Source organism: Micromys minutus, assembly GCF_963924665.1.
Source record: "Micromys minutus genome assembly, chromosome: 8".
Lineage (NCBI taxonomy): Eukaryota > Metazoa > Chordata > Mammalia > Rodentia > Muridae > Micromys > Micromys minutus.
Genome location: NC_137977.1, coordinates 30,599,239 through 30,614,016, shown reverse-complemented (window position 1 = coordinate 30,614,016; position 14,778 = coordinate 30,599,239). Strand labels below are relative to the sequence as shown.

Here is a 14,778-nt window from a genome sequence, read left to right as displayed (position 1 = left end):
TTTTTACTTATATTTTTTACATCCTCAAATAGTTTAGAACCAAAAAGTAAATGTTATTTTATCTACTTTCACATTAAGCACAGGAAATAAGCTAAAGTATATGTGATAGCATTAAGATACAGCTTAAAGATGTTTGCAAAGGGAGAAGCAGGCTGTGCAGCAGAATATGATATGATAAATGTTCTGAGAAGAACAAGTCAGTGGGTGAAGAGAGTCTTCACTGTAAGGATAATACCGAGTGATCCGTCTGAGCTGGTGGGTCCCGTGAGAGATATATGTGGAATTTGCTTAGAAATAGTATTGCATGCAAGCACTGTGATTCTGGTAATAATCACAGTGTTTTCATATTCATGTTAGAAATAGTTAAAATATGTTTTGAATAACATTAGAGTAAATAAAAGGGCATAATTTCCCAAAAGAGAAGTTGCAGTTCAGCTTACACACATTGAGGACAAGTTTTTGAGATAAAACATTCCAAAATGGTATATAAAAAGACTACAAATATTATAAATGATTACATATTGGATATAAATTAAAATTTTATAGCAATGTAGACATTGGTATCTCAGAAATGGTGAATGAAATTAACAATCACAGCTAATGTATGTTACCTCTTGTTACATATAAAAATGCTAAGTGAACAAGATATACTTTTTTCTGATTTACAATATACTTAAGTAGCTTATTTTCATTTTGCAAATTACAAAGTAAGCTAAGAACCTAAAATGACGTATCCAACTCTACCCTGTATTGTGACCAAAATTAGTAGTTCATTCCTATAATCTTAGTATTTTGGAGATTGGAGGTGTACACAAAAAATAGATAAATAACTTTTACTTTTATTTAAGAGTATGATTTTCACATTTTGTTGTGTTGACTGAAGTCCCCCCCTGTTATCACTGTAACCCTATTACATGTTATATAGTTCTTAAGGAGGATAATCTTTAGATATAGAAACAAATGTTTATATGCTTTTTCTTGCATAACCTAAATAATTTCTTAAATCTATTTCTAGTTACTCATAACACTCCAGTGTGTCTAGATTTCTTTGATTATATTCACAATGAGTAATATCTACATGCCTTAAATATATTTGAGATTTTAATTGTATTTATGTATATAGTTATGTTTGGTGCAGGAGAATAAACACAGGGTCATGTACATGCTAGACTAGTGCTCTGTCTGAGCTAAATTTTCTGATCTTAAATCAAATATATAATCTTAACTTTCAGAGTTAAAAGCATCTTATATAGAACCGGAGAGATACTTCATCAGTTAAGAGCACTGAGTTCAACTCCTGAGTTCAATTTCCCGCAATTGCCATCTGTAATAAGGTCAGATGCCCTTCTCTAGTGTGTCTGAAGGCAGCGACTGTGTACTAACATACATGAACAAAACAATACAGAAGACAAAAACAAAAATCAACAAAAAACCACAAAAAAACCTCTCATCCATCATAGTCAAGGACAAAGCCTGTATGACTACTATCATGCCACACAATTTGGACTCAGGATTTTTGTGCCCTGGTGACCTGTAGTTTGACTACTCAAGAAAATCTTCCTCAGGTCCATTGTATCTTCGAGAATAAGCTAGATATTTTTCAACCTCAAGGATCGGATCTAGATTTTTCCCTTTGCTCTACTTCAGGATCTTTGCCCAAGCATTCTCTCATCTCCAGGTCTTCCTATTAAGAGTGACTCTAATCACCTTACATAATATTACCTTTGGTTATCACTCCTCTGTAAGAATTTTCCAACCATATTAACCAATTCTATTTAATATTTTTTATGCAACATATATCAAATTGAATGTCACTATTTTTATTTATCATATTTATTGCTCCTATGCTTTCATTTTATTTCTCTATTATTAAATGTAATTTCAATTAGGTATCGAAGAAATATTGGTTCTTCTTACTTCCATTGACCAGTGTTACTGTAAGCATCTAGAGCAGAATCTTTTCCAGATTAGACAGCCAGAAATTTTTTTTCAACAGAGTGAAAGTCATTGCATCAAGAGAATCTTAATATATAAACAAAAATGTATCTTTAGGCATTATTTATAAAAAAATCACATTCTAGTCCATAAAAGTATTCTAATGACTAATTTTTAACACTTTCCTCACAATTCTCAGCAGGAAATGAAATATACATAAAAATTGTACGATTTCATAGAATGGAAATGCTACATGGTATATGACTGTCTTATCAAAAGGACTCTTACAAGCCTTAGTTTTCTTCTAATTGGAACTGATTTCTCTAGCAAGTACCTAAACTGCTGTATGTCTTTGATTTCTAATGATGTATACAATCTTTCAATTTTATAGTGAAGCTCTCTTTTCCTTAAGAATTTTTTTTACATATTCTTTATTGAATAATCAACACTTGTGAAATATTCACTTTTCAGTTTGAGCATCTCCTTACTTTTTGTTCAGAGTGCCACAGAGAGTTTTCAGGAAAACAAATACTGTATTTAAAGATCACACAATCCAAATGCACTGTTTCAAAGTCAGGTGAAAATTAGGTCCATAGAAAATGTATATTTTGTTACAATGTCAAATATCTGCTCTAAAATTAAGAAGCACCAACATCTTGTTATGTAATAGTCAAATAATTTATTTTAGAATCGCATTAATATTAGGTTTATTATTACAATGCAAATTTTGAAAGAGAAAAAGGAAAGCCATTATTGCTGGACTTATTTATTTGATGAGGAATGTGGGACATTTATTCAAATTAATGAATCATGTTCATTATTCTTTGCTGTACCAGTTATATTAATCTCAGACCAAAATGTAATCAATTCTGCAGAATTTTCTTTATTGACAAGTCAAAGGAAATAGACATTGTGGCCTACATAAGACTCACACAGAGAAAAAGTTGTGTTTTATTATTTATGAATTTATGCCATTTGCTAGAGAAAAAAAGGAGAAATAAAAAAACAAGAGAAGACAGGCAAGCTGGCACAAAACACCAACTCTAATTCAGCATTTCCCACGATGCTTCAGATTGATCTTCCCCGAACTTTTCCTAAATATATATAAAGAAAAAATAGAAATTTATTATAATATCATCAGTGTTTGTCACAGAGCCTAGAGCAGCTTTAAACATGGCACCACCCATAGGATTATTGGATTTTGTTGACATCTTATTGCTATTCAGCAAATGTTATTTAAATGGGTTTTAAACCAATCTAGGTCGTTAATCTTTAGAACTTTTGATACCCATAACTCATTGTAGAAAAGTGAATGAGAGATGGGAGGAGAAATTATGCCAATAAATGAAGTCATAAGTCTTTTCTGGCTGGAAAATTAACCAAATATTGAAGCATTTTATACGAGACTGTATTCAAGTTTTATTAGGTACATGTCTTTTCCATTCATTCAAGTATCACCCTACTCCCTGAACTTCTGTTAAGGAAAATCTCTAATGAATTGCAAAAATTTCTCACATATTAATGTGCTAATTATTTATTGAAATCAATATTGACATCATAAACATTTTTGAATGAAAGTCAGCAGAAAAAATTGCTCAGTGTTTAAGAGCACTGGCTGTTATTGCAGAATAGCTTGGTTTGAGTCCCACATGGCTGCTTACAAAAGTGCATAACTACATTTCTAGGGGGTCTGATACGCTCTTCTGGTTTCCCTGGGCACCAAGCATGTACATGGTGCATAGACATACATGCAGGCAAAATATATATACACATAACATAAAATAATAAAAATATAAGAGTTATTAAAGGTAAATTGTTATATGCAAAACATAGTACCAAGAAATCCCCAAACTGCATTATAATAGTTATAGAGTAGTTCAAATTCTTTGAAATAATGTTATGCAATTTTTTGTGACTTTATTTTTAATCTATTTACTAGAAGATCATTTCTTCAGTCTCTGTATTAGATATGATGGAATATTCTAGGCTACCTCATGAAACCATCAGTTTAACTTTGTACGTTTATGCTCAACTGACCCAGGTGTGGTGAGAACCATACTTACTCCAATGCCTTGCAGAAGGCACATTTATTCCCGTATGTCTGTCCATCAGAGCCGCAGAGAGGGTCAGACTCCCGAGTGCAGAAGACCTTGGGGTCACGGAACTCACCACAATTAATCTACAATGGAAAAAGTTTTAAGTAACATCCTATCTAATAGGCCGGTAATTTACAGCAGAAGCTTAATCATGAAATATATATGTAGAATATGTTTCACTGAGACTTGTATTTAAGTCATGGCAATTTGAGAAATCCATTATTATTAGGATGATGAGTAAATTAATAAGGTCAAATGCTATAAATCAAACTTTTTGCTTCAACATTAGACTTATCTAATGGAGAATAACTTTAGGTAATACATGCCCTATTCTTTTGTCACATATACTATGTTAATATACTCTAATTGTGTTTCTTTATACTAGCAAAACATGGATGATCCTTGCTGGGGAGATTTTAGACATTGCTTGAAGCTTGTTGATTTTTTCTGTAGATGCAATACCCATTGGTTTTATATTGAAAAAATTCTAATGTCTTCACCCTAATTTGCTCCTAGAACCCTTTTTTTGTAGAATTTGAATTTTGTTGACTATTATAGTAATTTATTAATGTCCCTAAGCTGCTGTGTTTAGAAAGACCCTGAGTTTCTAGTCTTATGAGAAACTTTGTTATGTGTAATGAAGAACAGCTACCACAGAAAATCATGGTAGTATCTGTTACTAACATGTCCTATTAATTACACTAATAAAATAATGATTATTAAAAGTGAGAAGGTTAATTTAATAGAATTTACATTTGATCTACTTTTATTTTCAGGGCATTAACAATATGAAATCCATCTAGCAAAACTCCTACAAATATCAGCTAGGAACAATGAAGTGTTATTTACATATGAACAAAGGAAACTAGCTTCAATTTTTAGTGCCATTTAAGTGACAATCTCATAATTGACAATACTCCATACAAATCACTCATTTTCAAAGTCATTATTTCACTTGAACCTAGTAATATCCCTGAAAAGATACAGAGTTATATTAAACACCAGAAAGTAAAGACTAGAGTACAGCTGGAACTGAGGGCCTCATTCATGATTGAAAATGTTTCTTCTCATTTTTAGTGCAATTTCCAATAATCTACTATACCTGGATAATAAAACATCCCTACCAAAAGAGTCAACTCAGTATCACTTTCTATCCTTGACACAGATTTCATTAATATAGTTTATCAGTTCTAGTGTACAGTACAAATACTACAGGTACTAAAATTTTATTGTCTTCCAAATTTCGGCTGAGTAGATTTAATGGTTATTACCTCAAAATAAACAGTGTGATGTAATGGGTATATTAGCTTCATGCTATAAAATTTTAATATATTTTATCTACGTTTTTCTATAACATTGTGTTTTATACTTATACACAAATTTATGCTTTTAGTTCTTTAAGAATAGGAAATTAGTAAAATGTATGAACCTCTGAAAGAAGAATTTTTGTTCAACATTGCAGACACCATTACGTACTGACAATCTTGTCTGAATTTTGTATTGGAAAATCTTCAATGAAATAGTCATACAATCACACTTGAAAAATAAATATGTACATCAAGTTTTAGGTACCAGAGTACATCAATTACACATATTTTTGCTGAAACATGGAATATGATAGTGTTGAATTAAGGTAGTTTGGTGTTTACCTTCTTCTCCGCTAAAATACAAACTTATCCTCTAATGTTTCTTCTATATCAATAATCTTTCTTTTACATTAACCAGTGCAATTAAATCTAGAAAATCTGGAAAATGATCTAGGCCCTAAAGAAATTTTCCCTTCAGAACTTTAAAAACTTTATAAAAAAAAATCATTATCTTACATGTTCACAGTTATTTCATTAAGACCAAAAACGAAGGTGAACTGCAGTGTTCTTTTTGATATTTCATTTATTCATCAAATGCTCATTAGTGCTGGAAGTTGATCAGACAAGAAACTAGTAATGAAGAGCATTTCAGTAAGCATACCATTGTGTCTTTATTACAGAGGAAAGTAGAGACGACATCATTGTAGCCCAATGCATGACAAAGACCACAGGAGGAAAACACTGGTTGTTTGCAAGCTGAGCAAAAGATACCTGGATCTAGAATTCCAGACAGTAAGGGAAATAAACAAGAAAGTCTCTTACTTGAAAGAGACGATGCCTTAAGACACCTTTCTTTGGAAATCGGCCCTCTGATCTTGTGATCCAGCCTCTTTTGTCCTTTGGAAAGTAGATAGTAAGACAGACACTTGGGGAGAGCATTCACTTTGAGTAAATCTCATCTCCTCAGCCCCCCTCAAGCTCACTTTCTACTTTCCCTTGTCCACTGAAAAAAAATTAGGAAGAGCAAACAGTTGTAATAAACAAATTCATATGTATCATCTGACATGACATATGAGTGAGCTGCCTGAGTAGAGACAGCTCCCATACTGTTAAATAGTGGGACACTTCAAGACAACTGCAGTGAGGTTAAAGTCATGTTCTAGAACTTTCTCATTGTTGGTTGTGATAGGTAAAGCAACACTTAAGTCAGCTTTTTATTTACTTCAGATAAAGAAAGCACCGGTCAAACACCTATCCTGCCTTGCTCTTAGGTTCTCAGGGTGCTCTCAGAGACCAACTGTGGCATAGGATTTGTCATTTGTTTAAAATGGTCCTTTGTTAGAGTGCAGAATAAAAGCCTTATAAGGGCCTCTTCTCCTTTCCTCAACATAACATTTTTATGAATTATTTGGGAATTTTGTACAATGCACCCCTACTATTTTCATTTTTCATCCCTCTCTGGTCTACCCTTTCACCCTTGTGCCCTCTCCAAAACCAAACCAAACTCAACCAAATCAAACCGAAAAACAAAACCAAACCACCAAGTTCAGTTATGTTGCCCACATACTCATTAGAAAAAGGTTCAAATTCCTAGTGGCCATCCCCATAAAGAAAACCAAATCCTTGCTTTTTTCCATTCATAGAACATGGTCTCTTCCATGAGATTAGATACTTTCCAGTGGCCTATCTAAGCTTGGATCATCTGCAAACTAACAATGGCTTCTTTCATCAAAGTGGCTTAAAGGCAGCTTTTTGGTCTCCAGTTCTTTAGCTGGATAGGAAATATGGTCTTTCTTGACTCAATGATTCTTTCCTATCTAGGAAACTCTCAGGATTCACTGCAAAATTTAAGCAAGATCACAACAATCAGAAGAGGAATCTGTTACAGAGGCACAAAATGCCAGTGTAGTTACAAAATAAAACAAAAGTAATCCACCAAACAAAAAACCTTCTGCAAAGTAGTGTAAGGGATAAAAAGAAAAAATAGCTTCTAACACATGAAGAAAAACGTTAAGAGTTATTACTAGTATGCCTTTTGTGTGCCTGAACTTCTTCTAAATTGGGTTGCAGACTTGAATGATAGCTCAGGTTCCTCACTTAGGTTCCATTCTTGAGCATTAGGAATGTGGGGAAAACTGCAGTGTCCTGTGCATCTAATAAAAATGTCTCAAGGGAGTTGTATAGAGTTTCCTGTTGGAGGAGTGTTACCATAAACACCATACAGGGAAATTATATCAAATATCAGGATTTTGGTGTGATGGCTTCCATATTTGAATAAGATTTGTTTTTAATGTAATTTGGATTGCTTTCAGATTTAGAAAGAAATTTTATTTAATCTTTGATAGTCAAGAGTTTTATCAGGGTTTTGGCTTTCAAACAGTACTGGCCTGACCTCTTGTGGTTTTTCAAAGAAATGTCTCCTAACGTTGCCAGGACAGTGTGGCGTTTCAGTACACACAATAGCCATAATTAGTAATAGAGACAATAGAGTTGCTTACAGTTATTGATCTTTGAACACAGATGCTTATAAAGTCAACTAAAGACTCGGGATGGTTAATATTTTAGTCATTTTAACTTTGCAAATCAAACCAAGGAAAATGTGCTTCCTCACACACAAAGCACATGAACTTTAGATGAAAAAATGATATCATTTTTCCTGTGTTTAAAAATAATTCCCCGTCAATTCCACCTCTATCTTTTGTTAGCTACAGTCTTCTAAACCAATCTCTGTTTAGCGTAGTAGTTCTTAACCTCTGGGTCCTGACCCCATGGGGGTTGAAGATCCATTTCATAGGGGTTGTCTAAAACCATCAGAAAAAACATTGACATTGCAATTTCTAACAGTAGAAAAATTATAGTTATGAAATAGTAATGAAAATAGTTATATGGTTGGGATCACCACAACATGTGAGCCTGTATTAGAGGAACAGAAAATTAGGAAGATTGATGACTACTGGTCTAGACTAGTTTCCTACTTTCATATGCCCCCTTTCTCTTGTCAATACTCTTCAAAACTGACGCTTATAAGAATAGAGTCTCTGGTTACTAATTAAAACTTTACTAGTTTCTTATGGCATATGTAATTCTTGATACCCAAATCTTTTAAAAACTCAAAAATTTATAATGTGTCAGTTCTCTTCATTTTCACTTTTTGCTTTTTTTTTTCTGTCCTTAATATGGTTGTGGTTATTTTTAAAGTAGTTTTAAATACCTAGTTTTCTCTAAGAATATATATGCACTTTCTCAAATAATCCTAATCAGTGCCAGGCTCAGTAACTCGTTCTCTAGTTTTCATGTAAGCAGATTAAGAAACCTATAACTACCAGTTTAATTCATAGTTAAGAATTAGTTATTTCCAAACCATGTGTTTTTTTTTTTCTCTCAACAACCTTGTATTCCAAGGGTTCCATTTTCATGACATCTCCACTCTTCAAAGTTCTCAGCCAGATTTCTTACTGAAGCTGTCATTTTCCCCTTTAAAATGACCCTTCCTTCTTTTATTTCCCTTTCTTCCATTCACTTTCTTTTTCTTCTTTCCTTTCTCTTTCTTCCTTCCTTCTTTTCTCTTCTTTCTTCTTTCTTCACTTCTTTGCTAACTCCAAATTATTAGCTGTAAAAGTTTTTAGTATTTCTTGTCTGGAGCAATACCATAAGTTCAGTTTTATAAGAGATACTCTACTGGTAGTAACCTTTCTACATTTGTAGAATGGCTGTATTAAACTATGATTTTCATTATTTTCTTTGAATAATACAGATAAATAATAATCATCACATCAAATTTGTTAGAAAAGTGTACTTCTCAATTTTATTTACAGAGACTGTATGGTGGCTCTCTACAGCTGATTACAGTTAAGTCAATATAGACCCAGCAGTCCTGGGACTTGATTACACCCAGTTCCTGCTGCTGGTAGACTTAACCCACACATTCCCTTTCCCAGGATTCAAATCTGTGGTTATATTATAAATGCTAAACTGCACTAAGTATTGTCAATACAATAATTTTAGGTAAAACCATGGGGACTGTGAAAAAACAAGAACTTCAAAATCATCTTAAGTGGAACAATGTTTTACAAATGTATTAAAATTGAACAGCCTTTATCTGAAATATAGTACTCACTTATGCCAAAAAACTCTACAGATAAAAAGTTAGTAGTGCCATATTTTGACATCACTCTCAAGGGTACGACACTCAAATGCTGAGCCTTGGAAAGTAGAAAAGAATAGGAAAACAGAAAGCATTCATCCTGTCTGAAGCCTAGTCGTGTCCAGTCTGGTATTCATTACATAAACAAGGTTACCCTTAAAATTAGATGCTACTCCTGCCTCAGCCTTCCCACAGCTGAAATTACATATACGGGTACGACCAAACACACCCTGATACCTTGAAGAATAGTTGTAAAGGAATGTCAACTTTAGCCTATAATTAGGAGTGCACCCTAAAATCTCCCAGAAGATGCGTCATGGACAAAGTTTCTGGCATGGGAAGAATGAGCTCTGCTGGAACATTGGAATGCCTGGGTCTGACTTGAACCAGCATGTTCCTATCATAAGTAAGAGGGAGGAGTAGGCCACTTGGGTGTGGTCTTGGAGAACAAAACCTTCCTTCTGCTTTGGTTTCTAGGAAACCACCTTGGCAGTGCAGACTTGATTCATAACAATTTAAATGTTCAGAGCAGGAAGAGGCTTTAGCTATCACTGCATCTCAACCTTCGTCTGAAAAATGTGGGAATAGAGGTACTAAGAAGAGAAAAACAACCAAAACACACAACATGTAACTGTGAAGTACATTTCAATCACATTGTCTAATTTCAAAGCCATCCCTTCCCTGTTTAGCTCAGCTACTGGATTTTGTGATATTTTGTTTTGTTTTCCTTTTTCAATGCTAGATTTTGTTTTGTGTAGGTATCATCTGTGCAGATTCAAACTCCATAACAATCCAACTGTTGCTCAACATCTTACATGAGGATCTTTGTGTTTGGAAAGAATTTTAGGTAACCCTAAAGCAAACAGACCATATCACTTAAACCATGCAAAAGCACAGAATAAGTAATTGGTAGATAATACCCAATCAATATAAAACAGAAGTAAACTCTCAGAAAAAAAATCCTAAGAGAGAAAGTGATAATATTTTATAATTATGTAGATTTATTTGCAACAGCTGCATCATCTTATTTTACAGTCTATTGAGTATAAAATATGTTGGCTGATTCATGTTTCTTTCTATATATATATATTTTTGGTTTGCTTCTAAATTCAGTATAAGCTGTAGTGTGACACTTATTCAAGTACATACATTATAGAACATACAGCCTCTTAGAAGAAAGCAAACATAAATGTAACTTTGTGTTTGTTACATAAACTCATACTCGTGTGGACAAATTAGAAGACACAAGCACATTTAAGATACATCTTACTTGATGAGATACTAAAACTAATAAAATTAACTTATGATTATGATGCATACACCAGAATTTAAAAAAGTAATTTTTAACTTCTCTGCATACCAAGTCAGTTGGCAATACTGTCTGAAAGTTTTGATGTCAAGAGTCCTTGAATACTCTAAGATCTAAAAAGCTAGTACCCAAATCAATTTGAAATGCTCAATAGAATTAGCAGGGCCATTAGGGAAAACATCATTTGTTTGTGCAAGGTTTCAATGGTTAGATTTTTTAGAAGCACAATAAGAATGCTGTTTGAATAAACCCAAGACAAAAAAAAAAAAAAAAAAAAAAAAAAAAAACACCCCCAAAATAGAACAATAACACAGCAAAGAAAACAATAGATTAATGAATAATTCTGTACCCGTTCTGACTTTTAACCCCAATTTGCATTAAAGTTAAATATGGCATACTGTGTAGGTATGCTTCATACACAAAACTATGTTCATTTCTTATTTCTGTATAAAAAAAGCCAAAAAAAACCAAAAAACCCCAAAGTTCTTCTAACTCTATGAAAGGGAGTGTATTAAACATTAATAACCAACTCACACATAGAGCTTGTAATTTTCCAAATAATTTTTGCCTTGTTTGTGAAGCTTAATAATAACTGTAATTCTGCAGAGTGATTATTAGTTCCTGGTTTAATAGCCATGGTATTTTCTGCTTGGGGAACTGAGGACTTTTTAGTGCAATAGCCTGGTTAAGTCAGGGCTAGGACAAAGACTTTATTTCATACCCATCCTATGTAACAGCGCAGCACCATTTCAATGTATAAAAATGTAGGTTTGAGCTCCTTTAAACTTAAATTGTATTAGATGAGAAACTGTAATTTGAAATCTCACAATTACATGTGATTTCTAGATTAGGCAATTCTCTCCACCCTCTCTAAATTTTTTCATAGCATAGATATATCTCATTTTCGCCACAGAAGAGCAGCCATACACTTCCTAGGCAAGAAAAGTAGAGAAAGATAGGTACTAACCTGTCCTCCTTGACTGAAGGCACCTGAAAAAAAAAAGCACAAATTCCAAACGCTGTAATTTCCGTACGTGCAAAAGTGATTTCTGCAAATTTAGCAGTAATATGCACGCATCTTGGCAGCTCTTGGCCACGTCCTAAAGCCCCATAGGTCTCATTTTTAAGTTTTCTCACTTATTTTGTTGGGAATTAGGGTTAAGTGAAAGAGAGAGTATTAATATCTAAAGATTCAACCTTGGCCTCACTCTTCATCCATGATGGGAGTGGTTTCATTATCCTTGGCCTCACTTCATATAAGTGAGCTTGGAAAGATTTCTCTGACCAGCATCTCAGATGCAGAGCCCTTGCCTTGTGCCATGGCATGTGCCATGGAGCATGGAAAAGTCTGCTATTTGTCGCACTAATCTTCTATTCTTTCTACTGAAACTCAATTTTTAAAATATGACCCACATATGCATTCTTAAAGACTGATCACATCTTTTTCTGATCCCGCATTTTCTCTGCCTTCTTTATTTTCCCAAGTTCCTGAAGATAGGTTCTTGTGTACTCTTCTCATTCTCTTCTTCCCTCTTCATATTAATATTTATGGTCTTAGATGTGTGGTGCTTTCTGAGCAGGTGTGAATGCATCAAGAGTGTTCAGACATGCAAAGCCAAGATTCTTGAGGAGGTATAGATTAATGCTACCTCTAACTTGGACCAGCATTCAGGGATGGTTGGCAGGCATATTTCCAAATGCAATGTATTAATGCGTGTAGAAAAATTCACAGCTCTTAAATTTTATAGGGGCCTCGTCATCTCTTCCTGAAGCTTCCCCAGCAGCAATAAGTCATAACTGCAAGAATGGGTGATTATCATGGACACAGAACCTTCAGCCACCTCCCTTGGAAGTCATACAACACGAAACTATATTGTTCTGGGGAGTCTGAAGTTTTGTAGATCTTTTCGTTAATTTTTATGCTCTTGAAAATTCAATTATTATAATTTCCAGTCAGTGTTTCACTTTGAAAACCCTATACTTGGAAAAGAAAGGATTTGCCTGTGTTTCATATTTAGGAAACAGCAAGGCTGAAGCCAAATTTATGTTGACAATACTTAAAAAGGTGTTCTTTATTGTATTTTAGTTATAGCACTAACATAAGACATCTATTGAATATTTATTGTGCCCTTCGACTAGTTCAAGTTATTTATATGCACTTCCTGATGTGATTTCCCATATATGAGTGCTCATTCTATAGTTTTAATTTACACAAGGGAAAGAAACTCAGAAAGGTTTTAGAGCTGAATGATTAAAATAGTAGGACTTAAATACCTTTTCACAGTTTCAACAGTAGCTTCCTTGAGCATGTTACCCCCATGATTGGTGTCTGGTGTGTTTGTGACGTAGTCATGATCTGAAGAACTTAGGCAATTAGATCTTGTTAGAGTAAATTCATTTTACAATGTAAGCTACCAAGAATGAAATCTGACCTCAGGGACTAAGTATTAACATAGGTCTAACTTTAAGCTAACTCAGGAAATTATTTTGCAGTAGTTTGGTTTAATTGTAAGACAAACTTACTTAACAATATTACAATAATCTTTCATCTATTTTTAATATATATTACAAGTATTTGTTTCATAAATATGACTAATATGACTTACCATAGAGTTTTCTATCAACTTTATCTCATTGATTATTTTTCAAATTTCTCAATAACTCTAAAACATTGAAGTCACAATATTTATTATATACTGTCCCAGAAAATTATACATCACCCATGGAAGCACCCCACTCCCCAAGCTTAGTCTTATGTCTTAGCATCTACACAGGAGAAATTATCTAAAATGACTGAGACATTTCTTTAGTTGATGCAAGATTTTAGTGGGAAAGATGGAAGTATGCCATGGTCTATTTACCACAATGGACACTCTGACCACTAGCCAATAGACTAATGAAAGAGAAATTACATAGTAAAGAATGTTTATCAAGGGTTTCCTTTGACATACAAATGCAATTTTTTTCTTTTCAAGATGAATATCTTTACACTGTGTTTCTGAGCCACTTCAGTTGATAAAATGCATAGCAATTGTTCATTTAAGTAGTCTAAAAATACTGCCATTTTGAAGAATAATTCACTTGTTTTGCTACATATGCTTCCTAATTCTAAGGCTCAATAACTTTTTTCAAAGCTTCACATTGAGTTTCTGTCAACTTGTTTCAATGTCAATCACTTGAGTCTCTCTAATATAATAAGAAAAAGGACAAGAAAGCTGTTTTTCTGAAAAGTCAGGATTAGTTTTAATGCCAATCGTTTGTCCTCTAGACTTGTTCTTACAAATGAGAGTCATCTGTGATGTCTTTAAAACCTCAATACAAATTGTAAATTCCACATTGTTATAAGTTGGTTAGTAATTTCCTTCTCCTTTTCTCAGTTTTCTACTTAATGAACAGGGATACAAACTTCTTTAAAAAAATCATCAGAGATGATCTTCAGCAGCCTTTAGTACAAGCCTAGAACACCTATGCTCCGTGAATGACACTTCTTATCATCCTTACCAGGATCCGCATCCTAATTGTTATCACTGTTAGCATCATTATGATATTATTTATTAACTGCTCTTTCACATAAATATCATTAGGATTTCGAAGTGTGAGGAAGATCTCCTCTTCTCCTTTTTGCTTTGATGTAACCATGGGATTTTAATTGTAAGGAAAAACTCACCTGAGAAAAAGCAGAGAAGAGCCAGAGAGAGGAGCAGAAAGACACCTGCTACTTTCATGGTGCCAGTTAGCTCACTCAGATCAAGGCTGCTTTGCTCAGCTTAGGTGCTCTGTCAAGACACTTCCCAGAAACCCCAGAATACACACTCAGTCATATGTATATATATAGAGAGAGGCAGCACAAAGGGAGTCAGGATCTCCACCTTCTTTATAAAAATCTCCTTCTAAAACCATTTACAGTCCTATACACTTTAGGCATTTACGAGGATCTATCACCAGCTTAAAAAAATGCCTCATGACCCTCATCAATCTTAAGAAGGA

General features: G+C 33.7%; 1 protein-coding gene across 2 annotated transcripts; it reads right to left on the bottom strand.

The window, feature by feature from the left end:
- Positions 1-2,983: 2,983 nt before the first annotated feature.
- Positions 2,984-14,516, bottom strand: SPINK6 (serine peptidase inhibitor Kazal type 6; the record flags this gene model as incomplete). Of its 2 annotated transcripts, XM_080919785.1 has the most annotated exons (5): positions 2,984-3,029; positions 3,999-4,114; positions 6,161-6,235; positions 11,759-11,781; positions 14,459-14,516. In XM_080919785.1, 5 exons carry the CDS (start codon positions 14,514-14,516, stop codon positions 2,984-2,986), a joined length of 318 nt encoding a protein of 105 aa, XP_080775911.1. The 2 variants fall into 2 exon arrangements, with proteins under 2 accessions (XP_080775911.1, XP_080775912.1); XM_080919786.1 differs by lacking the exon at positions 6,161-6,235.
- Between the last annotated feature and the right edge of the window lie 262 nt (positions 14,517-14,778).